This window comes from Prionailurus viverrinus, chromosome C2 (assembly GCF_022837055.1).
Source record: "Prionailurus viverrinus isolate Anna chromosome C2, UM_Priviv_1.0, whole genome shotgun sequence".
NCBI classification, from domain to species: Eukaryota; Metazoa; Chordata; class Mammalia; order Carnivora; family Felidae; genus Prionailurus; species Prionailurus viverrinus.
The window spans coordinates 104,096,641-104,124,526 of NC_062569.1; the positions used below are offsets into that span (position 1 = coordinate 104,096,641).

The window sequence follows — 27,886 nt, forward strand, 5'->3', positions numbered from 1 at the left end:
ATGAGAATTTTCCCAAAATGTGTGTATTTCCTATATATACTGAAGCAGACCAATCTCCTGAAGTCATCTGGGGAGGAAAACAACATAAGATCATCAACAATGAAGTAATCATGTACAAAATTGCAATGAGTCAAAGAGCACAGAAGTTGGAGTTATGTTTTCTGGCTGGTCCTAAGATGACTTATTTGTTTATTCAGAAATAAGGTTTTTTTTTCAATTCTTTAGTATACTAGTATACGAGGAAAACTTCCCTCCCCAACCCCATCTCTCTCTCTCTCCTTATTTATGTATTTATGTATTACCTCAGCTGTTAAAGCTCTGCTAGTTTCTGCATTCAGTTTGTTTAAGTATGTTTTAATTGTGCTTTCCAGATTATGCTTCTCCATTTCCCACTGAGATCTGAAATATATGACCATTAAAGAATTAACAACACTGCAGCAAGGATAGGCTTTTCTACCTTATTCAGGAGGGAGAAAGATACAAAACTATTCAATGAGTAAGAAATAATTTCTTGTAAAAGTTTACAGCATATAAAAGTAAGAGAAAAGGGGCGCCTCGGTGGCTCAGTGGTTAAGCGTCTGACTTCGGCTCAGGTCATGATCTCAAGGTTCGTGAGTTCGAGCCCTTCGGCTCAGGTCATGATCTCAAGGGTCGTGAGTTCAAGCCCTGTGTCGGGCTCTGTGCTGACTACTCAGAGCCTGGAGCCTGCCTCGGATTATGTGTCTTCCTCTCTCTCTGCCCCTCCCCTGCACATGCTCTGTGTCTCTCAATAATAAGTAAACGTTAAAAAAAAATTTTTTTAAAGAGAAGACATTTACTTAACCCTTACTGTTATCCTTTACTATTAAGAGTGCAGAAGTTTTAAAGTTGTCAATATAGGGGCTATGATTTAAAACTTGGCTCTGAGAGGCACCTGAGTGGCTCAGTTGGTTAAGCATCAGACTTTGGCTCCGGTAATGATCTTGCGGTTAGTGGGTTTGAGCCCCGTTCATGCTATGTGCTGACAGTTCAAAGCCTGGAGCCTGTTTCGGATTCTGTGTCTCCCTCTCTCTCTCTCTGCTATTCCTCTTCTCTCTCTCTCTCTCTCTCTCTCTCAAAAATAAATAAACATTAAAAACTTTTTTTTAATGATAAAAAAAATAAAACTTGGCTCTGAAATAAAGTTGTCTGACGATGAATCTGATTTCTGAAACTTAATAAATGTGAAACCTTGGGCAAGTTACTTAACTTCTCTATACCTCAGTTTCTTTGCATGTGAAAATGGAGAATACTGTAGTAATTACCTCAAAGACCTGTTGTGAAAATTCATTCAGATAACATACATAAAAATATTTTGTGTTTAATACACATTAAGTACTAAATAAATGTAAGCTATCATTATTTATAAATTTCACATAAAGTTTCTATAACCTTTCTGTATCCCCAAATAGCAACTACAAAAGGTTTTTATTATCCCTGCCATCACTGCATTAAAATATTGGCACTGGTTGCCTCAGTGCTCACATTCAACACCTTAGAATGAAAACAAATCCTACAGCTTGAGAGGGAGAGAGGGAGATGATGAGGACATTACTTATGAAGGACATTATGGAGAAAGACTACCTATAAGGTTTGACTTTTTCCCATCCCATTTCAGATTCCTACACCTGAGCCCCAAATTCTAAAATTTTTGTTTAATGTTTATTTCTTTCTGAGAGAGAGAGAGAGAGAGAGAGACAGAGCATGAGTGGGGGAGGGGCACAGAGAGAGGGAGACACAGAATCAGAAGCAGGCTCTAGGCTCTGAACTGTCAGCACAGATACCGACATGGGGCTCAAACTCACAAACCGTGAGATATGACCTGAGCCAAAGTCGGTCGCTCAACTGACTGAGCCACCCAGGCGCCCCACCTGAACCCCAAACTCTAGAGCACACAAACTAAATTATGACTTTAAAGGAAACAAATGGAAATATAATCTTGTAATAGGGATGTTTCCAAAGGCTATCCTCATTGTTTCATTATTAGAAACACTTGGATACTTGCATACTTAACAAACATTAATGAGAAGCTTGATAAAACAATATACTGTATTGTTAATACCACTAAGGCTACAGTGTTTTCAGGGAAAAAAAATATTCAAGGACATATATTAATTCAACCAAAAGGAATTATTATGCCATTGAATATTGTACAAAATTGCCTACAAGAACAGGAGAAAAAATAAATTAGAAAATAAATTAGACTCCAACAAAATTAAAAACTTTTGTGTTTTAAAGCACATTATCAAGAAAGTAAAAAGACAACTCACAGAATGGGAGAAAATATTTGCAAATCATGTATCTGATTAAGGACCTATATCCAGAACATGTGTAGAACTCTGAAAACTCAACAAAAGACAACCCAATTTAATGCATAGGGGCACTTGTACCCCAATGTTTATAGCAGTACTCTCAACAATAGCCAAATTATGGAAAAAGCCTAAATGTCCATCAACTGATAAATGGATAAAGAAATTGTGGTTTATATACACAATGGAGTACTATGTGGCAATGAGAAAGAATGAAATATGGCCCTTTGTAGCAACATGGATGGGACTGGAGAGTGTGATGCTAAGTGAAATAAGCCATACAGAGAAAGACAGATACCATATGTTTTCACTCTTATGTGGATCCTGAGAAACTTAACAGAAGACCATGGGGGAGGGGAAGGGAAAAAAAAAAAAAAAAGAGGTTAGAGTGGGAGAGAGCCAAAGCATAAGAGACTGTTAAAAACTGAGAACAAACTGAGGGTTGATGGGGGGTGGGAGGGTGGGGAGGGGAGGTGATGGGCATTGAAGAGGGCATCTTTTGGGAAGACCACTGGGTGTTGTATGGAAACCAATTTGACAATAAATTTCATATATTAAAAAAAAATAATAAATAAATAAATAAATAAAATTAAAAAATGGCCTAAGGATTTGAATAGACATTTCTCCAAGTAGATACACAAATAGCCAACAGGCACATGAGAAATATTCAACATATTTAATCATTAAGAAAATGCAAATAAAAAACCACAATGATCAACTACTTCACATCCACTACAATGAGTAAAATGAAGACAGATAATCTAACAAGTATCTGTGAGGATGTGGAGAAAGCAGAACCCACATGCATTGCTGGTGCGATTGTAAAATGTGCAGTTACTTGGAAAATAGTTTGGTAGTTCCTCAAAAATTTAACCAGAGTTTATTACATGTCTCGGCAATTCTACTCTTAGGTATACACCCAAGGGAACTGAAAACCTTATGTTCATACAAAAATTCACTTACAGATGTTCATAACAGTATTATTCATAATAGTGAAAAAATGGAAACAAATGTTCATCTGCTGATGAAAAGCTCAACAAATTTTAGTATATCCCTAAAATAGAATATTATTTACCCATAAAAAGAAATGAGTACTGATAATATGCTACAATATGGATGAACCTGGAGAACATTAAGTTAAAGAAGTTAATCATAAGAGGGTATTTATTATACAATTATATTTATATGAAATGTCCAGAATAAGGCAAATCCAGAGCAACAAATGATAGATTAATGACTGCCAGAAGCTAGGGGAGGGGAGGAGGAGTGATTTCTAATGTATCCAGAATTTCTTTATGGTGATAAGAATGTTCTGAAATCATACAAAGGTGATGGTTGTATACCTCTGTGAACATCCTAAAAGTCAATGAATTGTATAACTTAACACAGTGAATTTTATGCTATGTTTACTGAATCTAAGTTCCCAAAAAGTTACCTATAGGCAAAAATATGTCAATGAGAATAAAACTCAGCCAGTTTCATAAATCAGTCACACCTAGCACTATTAAGCGATAAGAACACATAAGCTCTAGTCGCTGGCAAGCTTATTGTGGCACTACAACTTTGCTCATCTAATCTCCCTCAGCAGTTTTCTAGGGCCAGAACTAAGGCAAATATATGTCCCAATTTGCCTAGGGCACTTCCAATTTATAACTGTTGTCCCAGTGTAATTATTAATAATGCTAATGCTCAATTTTATGCTCTCAAGTGCCCCAGTTTGGATAATAAATTATATGGCTACCCTGGCCAGAACATGCTGAGTGGAATACCTAAGAGTTTCAGAGATACACATATACTAAACCAAATCAACAGCCAAGTTTATACCTTTTCATGGAAAGTTGCTCCTTAAGATTCTTGATTTCATTATCTTTAGCGTGGCTCTGACGCTGTAATCTAAGAAAAAATGTAAGTCATAAATATTACAAATTGTCATTAATACAGTCAGAACAGCTCTACTTGTAGCTGAGGAGGGACTAAATATGACCATTTTGAACCACAAATATGAAGCCTGAAAATAGACTCCTACAACTAGACCTGCTGCAATTTATCTTCCGATGTCTGATTTACTGACTTCCCAAAGAAAGTACTAAGGTTGAACCCCATCAATTAGAAGCTAAAGAGAACTTGTACCCCCACTTCAAAGACTCAGAAAAATGTCTTTAGCTCTTTGTACCTTAGTTTACCCACTAGAAAACACCAATGGTATGTTTTAATTTTCTAGGCCTGTGATAGAACTGGTAAATTTAACTTGATTACAAAGTTATTATGTCAAGTCATACAAATTCATACAAACTATTAAAGGGTTAAAGTCTGAAAGAAACCCGATATTAAATATAAAAGTAGAGAGGCTGTGTGCAAATAAGAATTTTAATTAAAATAGTAAATTATAACAGGGGAGTCACCGACATCACCTAATCATGGGAAGACTGGGTAAAAATAAATCAGAAAACATCATTTGCAGTTAGCTTAAATATTAATATGCAAGAAGCTACTACGAGAAGTGAAAAGTAATACTTTTCAGTTGATGTATGTTCACAAACCATCTCTGATACTCCTTCATTGTGTTGCTGTATTTCTCCTCACAACTAAGTTTTTACACTAACCCATTAATTTGCTACAATATGAAGACATTTACAGCAAAAGCGCATTTCTCGTTAAGTCTCTGATATGTTGAGACACTTGAGATACATAGGAATTCTGGTTAATATAAATTATTGGAATGATAGCCTTAAAACAATGACTTTTTTATTTTTATTTTTAAATATATATTTTAATGTTTATTTATTTTTGAGAGAGAAAGAGACAGCATGAGCCGGGGAGGAATAGAGGAAGGGAGTAACACAGAATCCGAAGCAGGCTCCAGGCTCTGAGCTCTCAGTACAGAGCCCCACACAGGGCTCGAACTCATAGACCATGAGATCATGACCTGAGCTGAAGTCAGATGCTTAACCGCCTGAGCCACCCAGGTGCCCTAAAACAATGACTTTAAATGTTGGTTGTATTGCTTACTATTAAATTTCAGAGATTACCCACTCACCTTTACTCCAAGCTTGTTAGAAGCTATAGAGACTTATAATCAATGTTCTATTGAACTAAAAATGCAATGAAAAGAAATCAGGTCTGTTTCTATACAAAAAAAGATCATGTTCTCAAGTAAAGAATAAGAAAGACAAACTTTGTTACTCAAGCAAGGTATGCAGGAGTATGTAGAGAGTTGAAAAAGAGGTAATAAGATTTTTTAAATTGACATCCTCCTTTCCTTTGTACGCTTCCATTTTGTCAATATTTTACCTAACTATAGTTTAGAGGGCAATAAAGAGTTGAAAGAGCTTGGTGGGGAATTCAGAAGACCTGGATTCTCAAATAATAGAGGATAAGGTAGGCATAGTTTCTATCATCCAGCTTGGATAGGAAACAGCTATCTATGTTCAAGCAGTCATAACTTCTTAGTCCTATTTTCTCATGAATAACATTAGAGCAGGATTAGATGTTCTTTTCTGACAGATCTCAAGTTACTCTGGCTGGCTATCATGTTTCTTATATGGGTTTTACTGACAGTGTTACTTAACATTTATTAAGTGCTTATTGTAATTTGTGCAAAATATGTTGTTATTATATAAATCTTTCTGCTAATTCTGCAATTATCATCAACAAACATTTACCAAACATTTAGTGTAGGACTGACATTGAATTAGGCCAAAGAAACAAGATTTCTTTGCTTTCCAATAAGCATCATGTTCTAAAGTAAAAGAAATCAACATTTTATAATTTAAAAATACTTATACATTTATCATATACTTTTGGGACATGTTCAAGTGAATAAAACAAAGGCTTAAAAGCTATATGAGCACACACACTGTGCTTGCTCATGTTTCCGCTCAGCCTACATGCCCTGTGTTTTCTCCCATCTCATTCTATGTAGTCGAGGTTCAATACTATCTTCAATGAAGCTCTTCCTTATCACAACAATCAAAAGTACTCTTTTTACCCTACAAAATCCCTATTAAGTATAGCTCCACTTGACAGTTTACATGTACAGCTGGGCCTTGAACAACATAGGGGTTAGGGATGCTGATAGCTATCCCTGACAAACGCAGTTGAAAATCTGTGTATATAACTTCTGACTCCCCAACAACTTTACTAATAGCTTACTGCTGACCAGCCTTACTGATAACGTAGTCAATTAATACATATATTGTATGTTATATGTATTATATACTATACTCTTACAATAAAAAGAATATGTTACTAAGATCATAAAGACAAAATACATTTATAGTACTGTACTATATTTTTTTAAAAATTTTGCATATAAGCAGACCCACATAGTTCAAATCCATGTTCAAATGTCAACTGTACTTTTTTTTTTTAAATTAAGCCTTTTGAGATAATCATAGATTCATATACAGGTGCAAGAAATAATAGAGAGAGATCCCATGTACCCTTTACTCATGTTCTTCAAATGTTAATGTCTTGAAGAACTATAGTATAATAACCAGTATTTTGAATAGTGATACAGTCAAGACACTGAACAGTTTTATCACAAACCTCATTTTGCTCCCATTCCCATTTCCTCCTTATAACCTTGGATCACTAATGTTTTCCACTTTCATCATTGTGTCATTTCAAAAATTTTGAGGGGTACCTGGGTAGCTCAGTCAGTTAAACATCTGACTTCAACTCAGGTCATGATCTCATGCCTTGTGAGTTCTGGCCCCACGTCAGGCTCTGTGCTGACAGCTCAAAGCCTAGAGCCTACTTCGGATTCTGTCTCCTCTCTCTCTGCCCATCCCTCACGCGTGCTTGCTAGTTCTCTCTCAAAAAAATAAACATTTAGGGGCGCCTGAGTGGCTCAGTTTGTTAAGCGTCTGACTTTGGCTCAGGTCATGATCTCACGGTTCGTCGGTTCGAGCCCTGCGTCGGGCTCTGTGCTGACATCTCCAAGCCTGGAGCCTGCTTCTGATTCTGTGTCTCCCTCTCTCTCTGCCCCTCCCCTGCTCATGCTTTGTCTCGCAAAAATAAATAAATGTAAAAAAAAAATTTTCTTTTGTAAATAAAAAAATAAACATTTAAAAATTTTTAAATTTGGAAATTTTGTCATTTCAAGAATGATATAGGAATGGAATCAAATAGTACATAAGCTTTGGGGATTTGCTTTTTCACTCAGCATAATTCTGTCTGCAGAGTCTGTAGTGTTACCATGGTTTCATTCCTGATGGTGGTGATGTGTGTCTTCTTTTCTTTGTCAGTTTTGGTAGAGGTCTATCAGTTTTATTGATATTTTCAGAGAAACAGATTTTTAATTCATGAATTTTCTTTATTGTTTTTCTGTTTGCAATTTCATTAGAAGTAATTGCATTACTTCTAATATTAATTTAATCTGCTTGTTTTGGGTTTTTTTTTTCTTTCCTTTTTCCAGATTCTTGAGGAGGGAGCTTAGATTAGTTTGAGACTTTTCCTTTTTTCTAATGTGTACAGTTGGCACTATAAATCTTCTCAGAACTGCTTTAGCTGTTTCCCACAGATTTTGATCTATTGTATTTTGATGTTAATTCAGTTCAACATACTTTTATTTCCCTTAAGAACTCTTTTTTGACCCACGGATTAATTAGAAGTGTTTTGTGTACTTTCCAGCAGGAGATTTTCCTGTTATCTTTATATTTTTAATATGAAATTTATTGTCAAATTGATTTCCATACAACACCCAGTGCTCATCCCAACAGGTGCCCTCCTCAATACCCATCACCCTCCCTCCCACCCCCATCAACCCTCAGTTTATTCTCAGTGTTTTTTTTAATTTTTATTTATTTATTAAAAAAATTTTTTTTAACGTTTATTTATTTTTGAGACAGAGACAGAGCATGAACGGGGGAGGGGCAGAGAGAGAGGGAGACACAGAATCTGAAACAGGCTCCAGGCTCTGAGCCATCAGCCCAGAGCCTGACGCGGGGCTCAAACTCCCGGACCGCGAGATCGTGACCTGAGCTGAAGTCGGACGCCCAACCGACTGAGCCACCCACGTGCCCCTATTCTCAGTTTTTAAGAGTCTCTTATGCTTTGGCTTTCTCCCTAACTTTTTTTTTTCCCTTCCCCTCCCCCATGGTCTTCTGTTAAGTTTCTCAGGATCCACATAAGAGTGAAAACATATGGTATTGGTCTTTCTCTGTATGACTTATTTCACTTAGCATAACACTCTCCAGTTCCATCCACGTTGCTACAAAAGGCCGTATTTCATTCTTTCTCATTGCCAAGTAGTATTCCATTGTGTATATAAACCACATCTTCTTTATCCATTCATCAGTTAATGGACATTTAGGTTCTTTCCATAATTTGGCTATTGTTGAAAGTGCTGCTATAAACATTGGGGTATTTATAGTGCCCCTACGCATCAGCAATCAACAAATCTAAAAGGCAACCAAAGGAATGGGAAAAGATATTTGCAAATGACATATCAGACAAAGGGCTAGTATCCAAAATCTATAAAGAACTCACCAAACTGTAAACCCGGAAAACAAATAATCCAGTGAAGAAATGGGCAGAAAACATGAATAGACACTTCTGTAAAGAAGACATCCAGATGGCCAACAAGCACATGAAAAGATGCTCAACGTCACTCCTCATCAGGGAAATACAAATCAAAACCACACTGTGATACCACCTCACGCCAGTCAGAGTAGCCAAAATGAACAAATCAGGAGACTACAGATGCTGGAGAGGATGTGGAGAAACGGGAACACTCTTGCACTGTTGGTGGGAATGCAAACTGGTGCAGCCCTTCTGGAAACAGTGTGGAGGTTCCTCAAAAAATTAAAAATAGATCTACACTATGAACCAGCAATATCACCGCTAGGAATTTACCCAAGGGATACAGGAGTGCTGATGCACAAGGGCATTTGTTATTAATTTCCAGTTTGACTCCATTTTGATCTGAGTGCATGATTTGCATGATTTCAACTCTCTCAAATCTTTTGAGGTTTTATGGGCCAGCATATGTTCTATTATGGTATATTTTCCTATGGCCACTTGCAAACATATGTATTCTGCTATTGTCTAGTGAAGTGTCCTATAAATATTGATTAGATCCTATTTGGTTGATTGGGTTGTAGAAATTCTTTATCTTTGCTGATTCTATCTAGTTGTTCTATAAATTGCTTAGAGTAGGATGTTGAAATCAACAACTCTAATAGCAGGTTTTTCTATTTCTCCTTACAGTTCTATCAAATTTTGCTTCATGTATTTTGAGGCTCTGTTGTTTGGCACATACATCTTTAGGTTGTTATGTCTTCTTGGCAGATTGATCCTTTCATCATTATTTAATGTCCTTCTTTGTCTCCAGAACTTTCTTTGCTCTGAAGTCCATTTTGTTATTAATATAGCCATTCCTGCTTTCTTTTTTTATTGTTTACATTGCATATATTTTACCATCCTTTTATTCTCAATCTATTTCAGTTGCTGAAACTGAAGATTCTTGTAAACAATGTATTGTTGGATTAGTTTTTAATTTTAATTTTTTTTCCAATATATGAAATTTATTGTCAAATTGGTTTCCATACAACACCCAGTGCTCATCCCAAAAGGTGCCCTCCTCAATACCCATCACCCACCCTCCCTTCCCTCCCACCCCCCATCAATCCTCAGTTTGTTCTCAGTTTTTTTTTTTTTAATTTTTTTTTTTAACGTTTATTTATTTTTGAGACAGAGAGAGACAGAGCATGAACAGGGGAGGGTCAGAGAGAGAGGGAGACACAGAATCTCAAACAGGCTCCAGGCTCTGAGCGGTCAGCACAGAGCCCGATGTGGGGCTCGAACTCACGGAATGCGAGATCGTGACCTGAGCCGAAGTCGGACGCTTAACCGACTGAGCCACCCAGGCGCCCCTGTTCTCAGTTTTTAAGAGTCTCTTATGCTTTGGCTCTCTCCCACTCTAACCTCTTTTTTTTTTTTCCTTCCCCTCTCCCATGGGTTTCTGTTAAGTTTCTCAGGATCCACATAAGAGTGAAAACATATGGTATCTGTCTTTCTCTGTATGGCTTATTTCACTTAGCATCACACTCTCCAGTCCCATCCACGTTGCTAAAAAGGGCCATATTTCGTTCTTTCTCATTGCTATGTAGTACTCCATTGTGTATATAAACCACAATTTCTTTGTCCATTTATCAGTTGATGGACATTTAGGCTCTTCCCACAATTTAGCTATTGTTGAGAGTGCTGCTATGAACATTGGGGTACAAGTACCCCTATGCATCAGTACTCCTGTATCCCTTGTGTAAATTCCTAGCAGTGCTATTGCTGGGTCATAGGTAGGTCTATTTTTAATTTTCTGAGGAACCTCCACACTGTCTTCCAGAGTGGCTGCACCAGTTTGCATTCCCACCAACAGTGTAAGAGGGTTCCCGTTTCTCCACATCCTCTCCAGCATCTATAGTGTCCTGATTTGTTCATTTTGGCCACTCTGACTGGCATGAGGTGATACCTGAGTGTGGTTTTGATTTGTATTTCCCTGATAAGGAGCGGTGTTGAGCATCTTTTCATGTGCCTGTTGGCCATCCGGATGTCTTCTTTAGAGAAGTGTCTATTCATGTTTTCTGCCCATTTCTTCACTGGGTTGTTTTTCGGGTGTGGAGTTTGGTGAGCTCTTTATAGATTTTGGTTACTAGCCCTTTGTCCGATATGTCATTTGCAAATATCTTTTCCCATTCCGTTGGTTGCCTTTTAGTTTTGTTGGTTGTTTCCTTTGCTGTGCAGAAGCTTTTTATCTTCATAAGGTCCCAGTAATTCATTTTTGCTTTTAATTCCCTTGCCTTTGGGGATGTGTCGAGTAAGAGATTGCTACGGCTGAGGTCAGAGAGGTCTTTTCCTGCTTTCTCCTCTAGGGTTTTGATGGTTTCCTGTCTCACATTCAGGTCCTTTATCCATTTTGAGTTTATTTTTGTGAATGGTGTGAGAAAGTGGTCTAGTTTCAACCTTCTGCATGTTGCTGTCCAGTTCTCCCAGCACCATTTGTTAAAGAGACTGTCTTTTTTCCTTTGGATGTTCTTTCCTGCTTTGTCAAAGATTAGTTGGCCATATGTTTGTGGGTCTAGTTCTGGGGTTTCTATTCTATTCCATTGGTCTATGTGTCTGTTTTTGTGCCAACAGTTTTGGTTTTTTTTATTATTTAAAAAAAAATTTTTTTTTCAATATTTTTATTTATTTTTTTGGGACAGAGAGAGACAGAGCATAAACGGGGGAGGGGCAGAGAGAGAGGGAGACACAGAATCGGAAACAGGCTCCAGGCTCCAAGCCATCAGCCCAGAGCCTGACGCGGGGCTCGAACTCACGGACCGCGAGATCGTGACCTGGCTGAAGTCAGATGCTTAACCGACTGCGCCACCCAGGCGCCCCCAACAGTTTTTTTTTTTAAATACACTCTGCCATGGTCTTTTAATTGATGTATTTAGATCATTTACATGTAAGGCAATCAGTGATGTTAGGGCTTAAGTCTGCCATTATTTTTTGTTTGTTTCCTGTTTCTTTTTTCTTACCTTCTTGTGGGTTATTTTAACTTTTTTTTTTTTTTTTTTTTTTTAGGATTCCATCTTGACTTATTTATAGTGTATCTGAATACATATATCTCTGTAGCTTTCTTTAGTGGTTGCACCAGGTATTACAATATGTATATGGTAATCTACTGGTATTGATATTTTCCTTACTTTCATATAGGTCTCTTTATCCTCTACAGTTTTAAAATATAATTGCTGTACTTCCTCTACATAAACTTCACTAAAATGGTATTATAATTTTTTTTTTTTTTTTTTTTTTTAATTTTTTTTTCAATGTTTATTTATTTTGGGACAGAGAGAGACAGAGCATGAACGGGGGAGGGGCAGAGAGAGAGGGAGACACAGAATCGGAAGCAGGCTCCGGGCTCTGAGCCATCAGCCCAGAGCCCGACGCGGGGCTCGAACTCACGGGCCGCGAGATCGTGACCTGGCTGAAGTCGGACGCTTAACCGACTGCGCCACCCAGGCGCCCCTATAATTTTTGATCCAAACATCAAATATGATTTAAAAAATTAATAAGAATAGGATGGACTCTTATTATTTACCCCTCTCTTTAATCACTTGGATGTTCTTCTTTCCTTTCGGAAGTTCTAAGTTTCTATTATCATTTCCTTTATGATTATACACCTTCCTTTAGCTATTCCTTAATCATAGGTTTAGTAGCAATGGATTCTTCTAGTTTTTCTTTGAGACTTGTCTTTATTCACCTTCAATCCTAAAGGATATTTTTGCTGGATATAGGATTCAAGACAGTTGTTTTCTTTTAGTTTTTTTTTTTTTCTCCCAGCACTTAAATAATGTGCCACTTCCTTCTGGCCTCCATGGTTTCAGATGAGAAATCTGATTCATTTGAATTAATGTTCCCATGTGTGTTTTCTCTGGTTGCTTTCAAGATTTTTGTCTTTAGTTTTTTTGCAGTTTAGTTATGATGTGTCTTGGCATGGATTTCTTTCAGTTTATACTACTTTGGGTTCATTCAGCTTCTTGAATTTGTAAATTTATGTATTTCACCTCATTTCTTTTAATGCTTCTCCCTCCCCCCCCCCCCACACTCTCTTCTCTCCTTCTGAGATTCTGACAAGAACTTATTTTATTATTGTCCCACAAGTCACTGAGACTCTGTCCTCTTTTTTATCTTTTCCCTAGTTTATCTCCTCTATGCTGTTAGATTGGGTACTGTCTTTTGTATTTCCTCAAGTTTACCAGTTCAATCCTCTGTCATCTTTATTAGTGATTATATCCAGCAAGGTTTTTTAATTTTTTTTTTAGATCTTTATTTACTTTTGAGAGAGAAAAAGAGACAGAGCATGAACAGGGGAGGGGCAGAGAGAGAGGGAGACAGAGAATCTGAAGCAGGCTCCAGGTTCTGAGCTGTCAGCACACAGCCCGACGCGGGACTCGAACTCACAGACAGTGAGATCATGACCTGAGCCGAAGTCGGAAGCGTATCAACTGAGCCACCCAGGTGCCCCCAGCAAGGTTTTGTTATTGTACTTTTTAGTTTTATAATTTCCATCCTTTATTATATATTTTTTGTAAGACTTTCTAGGTTCTCATCTGTTTAAAGAGATTTCAATTTTCTTGTTGAAGCATTGTTATGATGGTCACTTTAGAATCTTTGTCAGGTAATTCTCAAATCTGAATCGTCTTAATGTTATCATTTGTTGACCAGCTTTTCTTTTTCATGTTCTAATTGTCCTCATTCTTGGTATAATGAGGATTTTCTATTGTAGCCTAGGTATTCTGGGTATTATGAGACTCTGGATTCTAGTTAATCTTTTTTTAGCAGGAAGACCCCCTGTTGCTGTGTAGTGTGAGGGCTGAGTGGGTGTGTATGTTTAGCTTCTCATCTGGCCCTGCTTACAACATCCCACCAAAATTGTGGACACTGACACACTGCCTCGATGCAGATGGGTGGTGTGGAAGTTCGGTCCCCTCAGTCCATGACATTTCCCATGAAAGTGAGGCGCCAACTTACTCTGCTCTTTGCCTCAGCAGGGTATAAGATCAGCTTCCTGCTCGGCCCTACTGACACTAGGGAAGGAGAAAGCAGAGGGATGACTCATATCACTTTGTTTCTACAGGATGGAGAGCAGGGGCTCCCTGTTGGGCCCCTGTGGCACCACCTGGGGTGAGGGGAGAGAATAGAGTGCCAGCTAGCACCAAGGGTGGAAACTCAGCTCCCCATGAGGAGAATAGAAGTGAAACCCATATTGAGTAGTTCCAAGTTAGATTACCTTAAGTTTCATTGATGCTGAGTAGAGGCAGAGGCTTAGATTGCTGCTAGATCACATTGACACTATCCTGGCAGAGGAACTGTAACACTACCTACTTCTGTCCCGTGGGGAATGGAAGACCAGCTGCGATACTACCTCAGTAAAGAAATCTGGTTTGTGCTATCTGCTATCATACCACCTGGTTCCAAGGGGTGGTATGGGACCATTGGTGCTTGACTAGAGTAAGTTGGATAGTGCCAAAAAAGTTTTCTGTTGTTATATTTTCCTTTTCCTGATCCTTTGGCTAGAGCAAACAGGCTTTTCTTGGGCTTCCCCCCACCACCTCTGCCTATTGGCTATTCCAGGTTGGTGATTTCTGCAGCACTCTGTCTACGATATATAGGAGGAAATAAGGAAAATTCATGCCATATCATTCCTCAAGTACCAAAGCTTCTTGACAGTCTGCTTTCTTCTACCTTTTAGAGCTTCCTATGCTTGTTTGTTGTATTATGTCTTGGGTAGTTTAGTAGTAAAAAGGATGAATGGCAAGGAATAGAGCTACTTCTTAGTAGAACTAGAAGTCCCTCTGTTATAAGTAATTTTAAACCCTTCACATTAATCTCTACTCTCCATTAGCTAGCAATGTCTGACATGTGTTGGTATCTTCTACATGTGCCTTCCCTAATTCTTCTCACACAGTAGGCCCTTGATAAATGTTTGTTGAGTATTCTACATGGAGGGCTCATTGTATGAAGATATATGCGTCCCCTAAAATGGTCAAGCATACAAGGGCACCTGGGTCAGCTATCAGAGTTGAGGAAGGATACCCTCAGATGGTAAAGGAGAGAGACAGCTCATCTGCATGGATGACATTACTTTTCTGATCTCTGATACTATATAACACATATCTGGATTGGTCATTGCCTTCTAAGCTAAAATACAAAGTTTTGAACCCTGAAGTGTGGGTTCTTAAGTGACTGTAGCCAGTTTAGATTTGTCCAAGCTACCTTAGGTCTTCACCTCCTTAAACTTGAAGCATCTAATTCCAGCAGGGATAAGTTACAAAGTGTTTGTAACTGATACTATGTTGCTAATGCTACAGCATCCAGTTCTTCCTAAAAATTCCTTCAAGGATCAATGATATAATATGTGGGAGAAAATTTAAGACTTAAATCTGCCAAATATTTCTGCAACTCCATAATTAGTATTGTAGACTCCTTATTCTAAGATATTCCCTAGAACTTGTCTATTCTCCCTACTAGCTCTAGCAACTAATGGATTTCAAATTAGACTTCGTGGACAACTGGTATCTGTTGCATTACTATTTATTAAAATAATGTGTTATAAATCATGTTATTATTCCAAATGATACTGGTTGGAGATAGTGATTAGTATAACAAGAGTAAAGCAAGGCCACTCATTTTCTCCTATTAAGTCAGAATTTTTAAGTCTTAGATATTTAATACTTAAGATTGTTAAGGGATGGGAATGCAAGCTGATGCAGCCACTCTGGAAAACAGTATGGAGGTTCCTCAAAAAACTAAAAATAGAACTACCCTACAACCCAGCAATTGCACTACTGGGTATTTATCCAAGGGATACAGGTGTGCTGTTTCGAAGGAACACATGCACCCCAATGTTTACAGCAACACTATCAACAATAGCCAAAGTATGGAAAGAGCCCAAATGTCCAACGATGGATGAGTGGATAAAGAAGATGTGCTATATATATATATACACAATGGAGTATTACTCAGCAATCAAAAAGAATGAAATCTTGCCATTTTCAACTACATGGATGGAACTGGAGGGTATTATGCTAAGTGAAATCAGTCAGTCAGAGAAAGACAAATATCATATGACTTCACTCATATGAGGACTTTAAGAGACAAAACAGATGAACATAAGGGGAAACAAAAAGAATATAAAAACAGGGAGGGGGACAAAGCATAAGAGACTCATAAATATGGCAAAGAAACAGAGGGTTACTGTAGGGGGTGTGGGAGGGGGGATGGGCTAAATGGGTAAGGGACACTAAGGAATCTACTCCTGAAATCATTGTTGCACTATATGCTAACTAATTTGGATGTAAATTAAAAAAAAAAAATTAAAATTAAAAAAAAAAGTACATACAAATAAAAAAGATTGTTAAGGGAAATGAGAGTGTTGGGAAGGAGCAATCTTCAGGAATTTGATTCATTTTCAATCTCTTGGTCTTGGAACACAAAAACTCTGAGAGACCAATATAAAAAAGGATTCAAGTGATTTCACAGTGTCTTTGAGGAATGTATTCATCATATGCTATAAAGAAACAGCAAATCATTGGTCATATTTTTACAAATTAGAATCATGATCTGAAAGTTAATTATCTTTCTCATGTAATTCTATTATAATTACACTTGTTCAGCCAATACATGTAAAGCTTGATATACAGAGTGAGCCGTTGCTTATTTTTCAATGCAGCTGGCAAGACAAATACATAGTTGGTTTTTAAGCAAGTACAGACCTGTAGTCAGCTATTCTTAATGTGTAGTCACAATGCCACCTAGTGGCTACACAAGGATTATCTTTTAAAGATGGCATTCATTACGGAGCAAATCCAGAATTACCTGTGAACAACAGATTTGCACTTACTTGGAAACCTTATTGATTCCAAAAGCCACTTGTTGGTTAAGAGATGAAATGATTTTGTCTTTCTTCTTAATCTGCATTTGGTTTTCTTGCCACCGAAAAGTCACTGTTTTCAACTGTCTTTTGAAATCCTGATGAAAATGAAAATTATTATTTCATAGTTAATTCTGTTCAAATCACCAGATATTGAAAGAAAAAAGAAAATGTGTTCTTTAAAAAAAAAAGAAACTACCATTGAACTGAACAACTGAACTACCTCTGACTTGCTTCAGATATAATGGCAAAAGTACTTACTTCACACTGATAATGCAATTTATAAAGCTGCCTTTGCCGAGCAAGCTTCTCCTTCTCAGTTTCTCCATATTCTGTGGTTACTTTGCTGGTTGAGCCCTAATGAGCAAATGGAATACACATGCCTTATTTTCCTCTAAAAAGAGCTCTAAGACTTTAAAGGAGATTTAAAGTTGCCATCTAAATCCTACTCATGCTTATGTCTCAATACAAACATCACTTCTGTGATTAGTTCAGATAAACCCACCTCTCCCCAATTACAGCATTCACTAAATAGTACCACAGGTATGCGTCTACTGCTGCTACTAGTGGATAACATTATCTGCATGCTTACCATATTTTTAAGGTTTTTTTTTTTTTGGTAACTTTTTGGTTACTTTTGGTAACTTTTTGGTAACTTTTATTGTTGTAAAGTTTATCTGAGGTAGACACTTACTCCCATTTTAGAGATGATAAAACTGTGAAGTACCTCATCCAAGGTTACACAGAAAGTAGAGAAGCCTGAATTCCAACTCAGGCAGTCTTTATTTCCAAACACTTAATTATTACTCAGTACTACCTTAGCTCAATATTCAACTTATCCAGCAGATTGTAAACACTACAATCACAGGAACAATGTCTTAGCATAGCTCTGACAAAAAGCATGTGCTAAATGTTTTTTTGAATATATGAGGGCGTTAACATTTTCCAAAATGTGTGTGACTTTTTTTTTTTTTTTGGAGTTCTCATAGCTACTGAATGAAAACCAAAGGCCTCATATTTAAACTTTAGTCTGACATCCAAAGCTAAGAATATGTCATTTCAAATAAAATATATTAATATCCTAATATTCTAATTGCAATGGTAAAAAGAAGATAATGACAATTATATGAATGTTGTACTATCAGAGAATCATTTTTACTAACCGTACCCTTAGACAATCAATATTCCTATGTACTATGGAACAGGTTATAAAATTACCTTAGTATAGAATTCTCATTTAAATCAAGTGACTAAAAAAAATCTGTCTTTTGCTTTGTCGGATTTAGTGTTCTGCTGAGCACTTAAATCATGTTCACATGTACCTTCATATATAGGAAGGTCATTCCCAGCAGTGACCGCTACAAGGAAAGGAACCAGAGGGGGGAAAAAACCTGTTGTATATTAATATTTTTGTAGACATTTCATGTCTATAACCAGTTTAATTTTTTAAAAATGCAAGTACCTTTTTTTAAACAAAACTATTTTTCTCATGAATGTTAATCCAAGTTTTTTTTGCAAGGAATGCATTTATAATCAACACTGCCCAATAGTTAAATCCAGGAAATGGTTTCAGAGCCAAAGTGAAAAGTTTCAGCTCCTAAGGCTCTTTTTTCCCTCTATCCCTCTGACCCTCCCTTCTTGTTTTTTATTGCCCCTCACAAGCATAGCATAAAACACTAGGCTAACAGTGGTTAACAATGGTTTCTAGAAAAAGGAAGGCAGGTCTGTACCCTCTCCAGTCAGGCTTACCTGCTCTATCATGTCCAGAATATGTAATTCATCCAGACTATAGAACTTGTCTTCTGTTGCAGAATCCTCTTGAATATCACTTGCATCATCTTTCATAAATCTACTGACTGGGTGTAGATGTGCTTGCTCTTTCTTCAATGGCTCTTCCTTTCCTACCATATTTGGGCTACAGTGATGACAATCAATGTAATATTTTATAATGGTGTATAGTGTTTCTCATCTAAGCCATTGTTTCCCTAATTAATATTATATTAGTCTCATGAGAAAGGAGGGTTCATGGCCAAAGCAAGTTTAGACCATGCTTATACTGTGTATTTCTCTTGATGATTCATAATGAATTTATTTATCATATATAAGACAGCACTCAATCAAGGTACCTATTCGGTTCATCCTAGTGTTTTCAAGAATTATGAGACCATAGAGTTCATATTTCAAATTATAATTATTAACATCAGTTACTTTGGGAAACAATACTTTGGGAAATACTGACAAGCATTTCTACATCTGCTATATTATTTTATCATCACAGCATTCTTGAAAAGTAGGTTGGTTTAATCAATTTCATTGCTTAGGTCCAGTGTACATTTAAATAGTGGGCTGCAAATATCAACATAAAGTAGATTTAAAAATGGAGATTCTTTGGTAACAGGACTTAAAAAAAAAACTGTAGTGGTAACATGGATTTCAGTAACTAGAAACCACTAAAAAAAAAGAATGAAAATACTGTAAGTGCAATGATAATTAACTCATTTTTATACCTATGTCTAAAATGTAAATGCATGCTACTATCCTTTCAACTTGGTGTAGTGAGTGGCTACAAATTTCCTTCCCAATATCATTAAATGGTAACAAGAAATAGTACTTTTACTTATAACACAATATAAATGACGTGATTAGTGAATAGAAAATCGGTAACTCTAGGATACGTTATTACTTCTTTTAGGCCACGGAGACCTAGAAAACAATATGGCATCTCATGCTTGTAGAGTAACTTGTAAAACACTATAAAACACTCATTAGGTATCACTGAGGTATTCTAGAATGACTCAAACATTTTGGAAAGTTCAATGAAATCAAATGCTTGTGTAGACCACTGGTTCCCAAACCCAATTTTCCAAATTACCTGAAGAGCTTTTAAAAATTATATTTTTCCAGGTATCCTGACAACTGTAAATACATAGATGAATCTGTATTTTTGAAAAGCTATAGAAGATTATTCCTAAATGTTTAAAGTTTAATAATGACACTGTAATAATACAGGAAAATGTTCTTACAGTAAGAGATGCAAACTGAAGCATGTAGAGGTAAAATTACATGATATTTGGGACTGAAAACACCAACAAAGAACAAAATGTTAAGGGAAAAAAGTGAAGCAAATGTGGAAAAACAGTGTAATTGTTGAACCTGGATGATTAGGTACATATATTAACGTGATATATTATTTTTACTTTTGTGTATATGTGAAAATTCTCATACAAAAACAAAGCTCCCTGGGTGATCTGATGATTATTCAGTTTGTGTCTACACTATAGGTAAAATAAGCAAAATGATTGATAGCACTGTATGATTCTTTAGTAAGTTATTTTTATGGCTTGAAAAAAGTAGAACAAAAAACTATCACTCTAGTGGCTCAACTCATTGACAGAGAAAGTGAAAATTCATCCTTGGATGATGAACTATTAGCAAGTAGATCACATCCATTATCAATGAGAAAATATCAACTACAAGTGATGACTTTCAAGTTAAAATATGTTCTTGCTACCATTTTAAAGATATCTTAATAATTTATGTCCTCACAGTGAGTTCTCCAAAGTTACCAACTTTCAATTAAACTTTCTGTTGGGTATAATGAGCCTCTCCATTACTATCTCCCTTACTTCCATCCACTACTGCACTGTCATCAGTCACATAGTTGTATAACACAGTGATCTTGAGACATTAAAAGGTTTCCAGTAGGTTCAAAATTCACGGTAAACAACTGGAATTAAAAACCACCACCACCTATGCGTTAATTAAACAAACCAAAACAAAACAAACTTTTTGGAAAGAGGTCATTAGGACAAACACTGATCTGTTCTCTAAGGTTAATTCTTACTTAAATTTAGATTTGACTAACCACAATCTAGACTATATTGTAGAAGATTTTATGCTGGATCCAAATTAGTCTTTGACTTTTGAGTAGCCTTACAGAAAAATGGTGAGAGATTCTATTCTCCCAAAGTAAATGATAATTTAACTTTTTGTTACTCTTAAGTGACAAGTTATTAAGAAAAGTAACTGTACTTTCTTCTTTCAGAACATTTCCCAAGGCAAGGCTGTGTCATACTGGCAAAACACACTTTGAGAATACTAGGAAAAATTTAAAAATTAAATAAATACTTACACTTGTTCTTCTTTTGATTCCTTATTCTGAAAAACAACATCAAGAATTAGTAATCTATATCAACTATGCCAGTACAGCACAGTGATGTGACTGCATTTAGGTGTTTCTCAACCTTTTTTGACCACAACCAAAATAAGAAATATATTTTACATCATGATGTAAATGCACTTATTCAGAGATCTTTATCCATGAATATAAAACTGAAATTGAAGTCACACTAAATAATCTTTACCCAGATTATATATGTTATAGGCTGCAAGTTTATGCTTCTCCCAAATTCATACGCAGAAACCCTAACCCCCAATTAAGGGGGAAATTAATTAGGAAAGTAATTAGGTTTAGATGATGCTATGAAGTCCTCATGATAGAATCAGTGCCCTTTTAAGAAGAGACCAGAGAGCTAGATCTCTTGCTCTTCTGTGTGCTCTCTCTCTCTCTACTTGCTGTGATGACACAGTAAGAAGTTACCATCTGCAAACTAAGAGGGCCCTCACCAGACACCGAATCTGTTGACACCTTTATCTTTGACTTCCCAGACTTCAAACATGTGAAAAATGTTTCTTGCTTAAAGCACCCAGTCTATGGTAGTTTGTTATAGCAGCCCAAACTAAGACAATACATAATGAACTCTGAAACTTTTTTTACTCTTACTAATTCTATTTATTTTATAAAATGGTAGTTGTGACCTGCTACATTGATTTTGTAATCTACCATTGAATCATGAAATAACTTAAAAATCACTGATTCAGATATTGAAAGTAAATATTGGGGTTGAGTTTGTACCTACTGGTAATCTTGGGACAGGACATGTATAATTCTCCTTTATGGAATACTATACTAACTGTAAGAGTTCTTGAAAATCTACATACAAGGTAAAAGCAGATTGATATATTAAGAAATCTTATAGAAAAGGAAGTGTCAAGGAGATCACAATTGGAAGGAAATGTTAAAAAACCCTAAATTTTATGTTCATTAAAGTAAAACTATAAAAGCTACATAGTAGATAAAGGTAATATCAATGACACTCAACACATATTAATAGTATTAATCGCTCTTCTACATTACCCTATTAACAGTATTAATTACTTTTATATAAATTACAATATTAACTTCTACCACCACCTCTTGTTTACAAGAAACTTTTGGATCTCCTTCCCCATAGATTCCATGATGTATTTACAAATTTGTTCTGCTTTATTGCCTATAAACTAAGAGAATTTTGCATTTCAGCATCTGATCAATGTCCTGTGCCAATTTGATTCTACAATTTAGAATTATCAACTCCTACCTTGGTTCCAGTATACCTGAATAGCTGAACTGAAAGACATTTATTTGGTTGTTCATAATGAACATCTAGTGTAGCTGCATAGTTTCTGAAACTTCTTTTTACTTCTTCCCATGACAACTTTTTGTCAACACATGCAGCAGCCTGTTTTACATGCATCTCAGCAACTTCCCTGCTATAGACAGCACATCCAATTTGAAGGGCTAGATTTATTTCCTGCCATGTTTCCTTCCTTCCCCAAGGCATCATCACAAAGCCTTCTATTCTTCTGCCATCTGCTTTACCTCCCTTTTCTATTCTTAACCCTTAATTCCCCTGGGTGGGAGGTAGGAGTGGGAAGGAGGAGCTAATTAACTCCCAAAAGAGTTATTTATAATTTGGATATATTAGAAGCTAAATACTAAATTCCTAACTGAAGAAAAAGTAACTACAATGTCTCTATATATACTGGTTAGAAGTTATCTGTACTGTCTCCTCTATTTGCTATACAAATATTTCTTTTTCATCATATTCTTCCAGAGTCCCTGAAAGATCTTTTCAGGACTTCAGCTAATGTTAGGTAGAGATATTACAAGACAAATAATTAACAGAGGACACAATTTCATTCATAGAAACTTTGTTGTTATTCTGTATAACACAAGATAATTTTTTGTATGCTAGAATTTTTCATGAGGAAAACTCATTGGAGGATGTGATGGACTTAGCTAGACAACTGGTTGCTTACACTATAACTAGACAATTCTTTGTATCAATAATAATGAAGTATATTAATAGGACTACTATATATGAAATAGTCATATGCAAAAATTTCAGCGTTTTTAGGTCCCATACTTTAAAATTTAGATAAAAGAGAGATCTCTCTTCTAATGTTCACATCTTCATAAAATTATCTTATTTTCAAAGTATCTCAACTTCTTCTAAAAAAATAAATTAGAAAAAACTTAGGTCGGGTGCCTAGGTGGCTTAGTTGGTTAAATGGCTGATTTTGGCTCAGGTCATGATCTCACACTTCATGAGTTCAAGCCCCACATTGGGCTCTGTGGTGACAGCTCAGAGCCCAGAGCCTGCTTCTGATTCTATGCCTGCCCCTCTCTCTCTCTCTCTCTCTCTCTCTCTCTCTCTCTCTCTCTCTCTCTCCCCCCCTCTCTGCCCCTTCCCCACTCATGTTCTCCCTCTCTCTCAAAAATAAATAAGCATTAAAAAAAATTTTTAAACTTAGGTTGTTATAAACAATAACAAAAAACTTCTTGACATTTAATAAGACGTTTTTATTTTATTTTTTAATTTTTTTTAATGTTTAGTTGTTTTTGAGACAGAGAGACAGAGCATGAATGGGGGAGGGTCAGAGTGAAAGGGAGACACAGAATCTGAAACAGGCTCCAGGCTCTGAGCTGTCAGCACAGAGCCTGATGTGGGGCTTGAACTCACGGACCGTGAGACCATGACCTGAGCCGAAGTCGGACGCTTAACTGACTGAGCCACCCAGGCACCCCTAAGAAGACATTTTTAATATTATTAGCATATGAATTTTTGAGTCGTGTTTACATTTATTTTCCATTGTGTTTATTACCTGTTTCATTTCAATTTGACATAAAAGTTGGGTTTTCCATTTAACTAGAATTGAAAATCTGAACAATCATATTTTAATTTGTTGTAAGAGACAAACTACGTACCTTTGGAACCAAGAGTTATAGTCTGACAGTTGCAGATTTACTTGCCCAGCTTTCTGTAGTATTAGACCTGGGATTTACTAATGTTTTGGTAAGAATTAAAAAGTATCAGTTAAACTAATAGATCAGTCTGTGTTTTATTATATAAGAACTGACCAGTAGTAAGTCTTCTTATTCATGTCTTTTAAAAACATATCTTAATTTTCAAAATAACTTTTGAGTGAAATTATAAATTATAATAAATGATTATGATAAACACGAAAATTATATTGATATTTTATTGATCACAGCATAAATAATCTGTATTCTGTTCTTCACCTAAGCATTTTGTAAATTTACCTTGTGTTAAATTTCATTTATGACTAAAATTTGTGTACACTTCCAATAAATAACATTGGCTTACCAGATTGTATAGTTGGTCAAATATTCTCATTGCATTAATTTATAACATAATCTACAGAATATACCTAGATTTTAAGTGTATGTTTCAGGCCAGAAAAACAACACTTTTTTTTTTTTCTTTTTTACCATAAAGTTTGCATAGCATAGTAGTTAGCTGTATGGTTGATTTAAAGGAAAAAAACCAACCAAGAAACAAACAAAAAACTCTTGAGTCCAAATCCATAGGAATCTACAAACATCAAGAGTGAATTAAAACATTAAGTATGAACTTTGGGTGATTATGATGTGTCAGTGTAGTTCCATCAATTGTAACAAATGTACCACTCTGATGGGATGTTGATAATGCAGGAGGTTATTCATATGTGGGGGTCAGAGATATATGGAAAATCTTTACCTTCCCCTCAATTTTGCTCTGAACAACAACAAAAATTGCCCTACAAATATAGCCTTAGTTACAAAAAAAATTAAAAAAAGCAAAACAAAACTAAAAAAGACTCAACTTTCCTTTGTAATTTTCCAAGCAATTAAGAGACTTTTTGCTAAAACTCCGCCATAGATAGTAACAGTAAGTTGTTCATTTGTAATTAGCAAAAAGCAAAGACAAAGCATGAAGGAAGATTCTTGAATCTGTACCATTTTTGTACATTATTGCACTGTTGGCAGAATTTTGGATATCAGGAAGAAAATCAACATTTCTAAAGGCTTTGAAAAATGTTTCTGAATATATCACTGGAAATATGATGAGAAGCTTTTTATAAAAGACTGAGTAGGCATTTTTTAAATGAGAGTGGTATGCAGAAATTAATGAAATTTCCAAGTAACTCAGTTTCTTATTTGTATATTTAAATGTATAATTATGATTTAGGGAAGTGAAGCAGGACATACTAGGAGCTTAAATCATTCAGGATCTACCATATATAACCACATATTCAATAAGCTATTGACATTTATTTTTTTTAAGTTTATTTATATATTTCATATTTATATTTATATTTATATTTATATTTATATTTATATTTATATTTATATTTATATTTATAATCTATTTAGAAAGACAGCACAAGCCGGGGAAGAACAGAGAAAGGAGGAGAGAGAGAGAATCCCAAGTAGGCTCCGCACTATCAGCATAGAGCACAATGCGGGGCTGGAACCAATGAACCATGAGATCATGACCTGAGCTGAAATCAAGAGTCGGACACTTCACTGATTGAGCCACCCAGGCACCCCTAAGCTATTGACATTTATAAGTCATTTATGCTATATACCTACTTGAACTAAGTTCTAACAGCGAATCCATATGTAAACCTAAGTGTTCATAATCAGACATCTCTCTATTATAATGCTAATACAGTCACTTACCTTTTTATTCTTAGTCTTTTTCTTTTTCTTTGGTTTACTCTTAACCTGACAAGAAATAAATAATTTAATTAACATGCAATTCAAATCACACAATAAGTTATTTTGCAAAATATATTTCCTCTAACCACTGAAATCTTTCATCTTCTAATATTATAGATTATTATTCTATTATTCTCATTATTCTAGATTCTATAGAAAACTATTTTCAGTTTCACTCTTATTTTAATCTCAGTCTTCTGCTCTTGAGAGATCATTGATCTCTAAAGGAATAACATAATATCAATGAGGAGGCTACAGAAAAAAGCTCACAGATCCTCACTTGCACATGTGCGTGCATGCATGAGCAACAAAGGAGGAAGGGAGGGACTTTCAAAAAATCAACACATTCAAGTCCATAAGATGAAAAATTAAGCCCAGGAGTAATTTAGTGACCATATAAAATTAACATTAAAGAAATACAGAGATTATACCCTGCATGACTTTAATTTTACTCCCATGCAAATGACACTGAAATATCACGTTTTTCTCTTTTCTCTCTTCTTTCCCCATTATGTTTTCTTCTACTTTCTACTAACTTCCCACTTCTATTGCCATCACTCAGGATGAAGAAACATTCAGAAATCTAGCATAGTGTCTGACACATAACAAGTGTTTGGTAAATGCTGACAAAATAAAAGGTTAAGGCAGGAAAGATTTTTGGAAGAAGTACTGGAGAAAGAACCATTCCAATTCAAACTGTGTGAACACTGATAACTGTAAACTAAGATTGTCTAGGATGCTGTAAATACAGCACATGTAACAAAGTAAAAGCCCTGATTAAGTTCTTTTAATTTAAATATTAATGAGAGCTTATACTTCCTGGAGATCCTTAGTAGATTCTGTTGAAGATTCACTGGGTATCGATGCTCCATCTTTATTCATTTCTGCTAACTGTATTTCAGGGTTTGATTTCACATTTATATTGTACTCCATGAGAGGTGGACTTAGTTCTTCTTCCTCATTCTGTAACTCTTCTATTTCAATACCTAAATGTTAAAAAACACTCAAAATCAGGACGCATTTAGTTTTACCCTCATATCACTAAAAAACACCATCCCAGGAACAGAAAGACATCTTATTCTCTTTAATTACTAGGTGAAAATGAAATGCCCATTTATCAGTGACCAAATAGGTACTGATACTAGCCTAGAACCAATCAGTACAAACCCAAATGCTAAGATACTTTACTGTTATGTTAAGTAGACTCTAAATATTAGATATTGTACAACTTAAGTTGATTCTAAATACTAAGTCTTTTGAGGATCCTGACATTGACCCTATTAATACTTTACCTAGTAAAATTTTAGGATAGGGATATCTTTTTTTTATTTTTAACTTAAATATTTTTATTGTTTAAGTATAATTTTACTTCAAACAAAACCCATGGTGTTGTTTTCTAAAGTATAATTTTAATCACAGAATACGAATTGCATTTAAAGAACCACAGCACAAAAATGGAAATTAAAAAAATTAGCAACTCACCACCTGGCAAAAAGTATACAGCCTAACAGTGGATAGTTAATTAGATAAAAGCTACATAAGCTGAAGAGTAGCATATATGAGCAGGTAGAGCAAGCAGGTAGGCATTTTTGCCTGCTGAAGTGTCCAGTGTGTCAAAAGTTAATAAACTATGCTCGGGTAAATCCTGGAGACATGCATTAAGACCAAAGCGGAGGAAAAAGGCTCATACTACATTCAGCTGACCGGTAGTAGTTTGGTCACATGATTTTCCAAGCTTGTAACAAATAATAGTTTATCATATAGTTATCTGACCAAGTAAAATTCCTATAAGTATCCCTTAGCTATTCCAAGTTGAAAGGTCACCGAGGCAATTTGTTTCTAAACATACTTACGTTGACTGCCCGTTATTGACTGTAGAGCAATTCCTATGATACATAAAGAAAAAATTTAGATGTACAATTGGAAATAGAACCAACAAATATCTGACTGGGACTAAGAAAAGTTAGAAGATTTTTACATTGTACCAATTACTTTTATAACTGTAAAAACAACCAGTTTCACTCATAAATCTAGTTTAAACAAGGCATAATCTTTAAATTATAACATAAAGTTTATAAATTCATGTTTAGGCAAAGAAAACAAAACTTTGGTAGTTCATAATAGATAATGCTTAGAATATAAGCACTTTAAAACAAGCAGAAGATTCTTAAAATTTTAAAAATCTAAGGTCATAAAGTAACAATAGTCAATTATGAAGCAAACCTCCATTGAAAGTGTCAGGATGTTTTA

At 35.6% G+C, this 27,886-nt stretch overlaps 1 protein-coding gene across 10 annotated transcripts in view; it reads right to left on the reverse strand.

The window, feature by feature from the left end:
- The window catches only part of DZIP3 (DAZ interacting zinc finger protein 3), a 138,519-nt gene that overhangs the window by 50,249 nt on the left and 60,384 nt on the right, over positions 1–27,886 (reverse strand). For all 10 annotated transcript variants that reach the window (XM_047874673.1, XM_047874676.1, XM_047874672.1 and 7 more), the window contains 9 exons: positions 27,490–27,522; positions 26,453–26,622; positions 25,598–25,642; positions 20,882–20,907; positions 18,499–18,664; positions 17,011–17,106; positions 16,720–16,847; positions 4,152–4,220; positions 303–399 (listed from right to left, as the gene is read on the reverse strand). In XM_047874673.1, the coding sequence (XP_047730629.1) occupies positions 303–399; positions 4,152–4,220; positions 16,720–16,847; positions 17,011–17,106; positions 18,499–18,664; positions 20,882–20,907; positions 25,598–25,642; positions 26,453–26,622; positions 27,490–27,522 (830 nt within the window). The remainder of the gene's footprint in view (positions 1–302; positions 400–4,151; positions 4,221–16,719; positions 16,848–17,010; positions 17,107–18,498; positions 18,665–20,881; positions 20,908–25,597; positions 25,643–26,452; positions 26,623–27,489; positions 27,523–27,886) is intronic.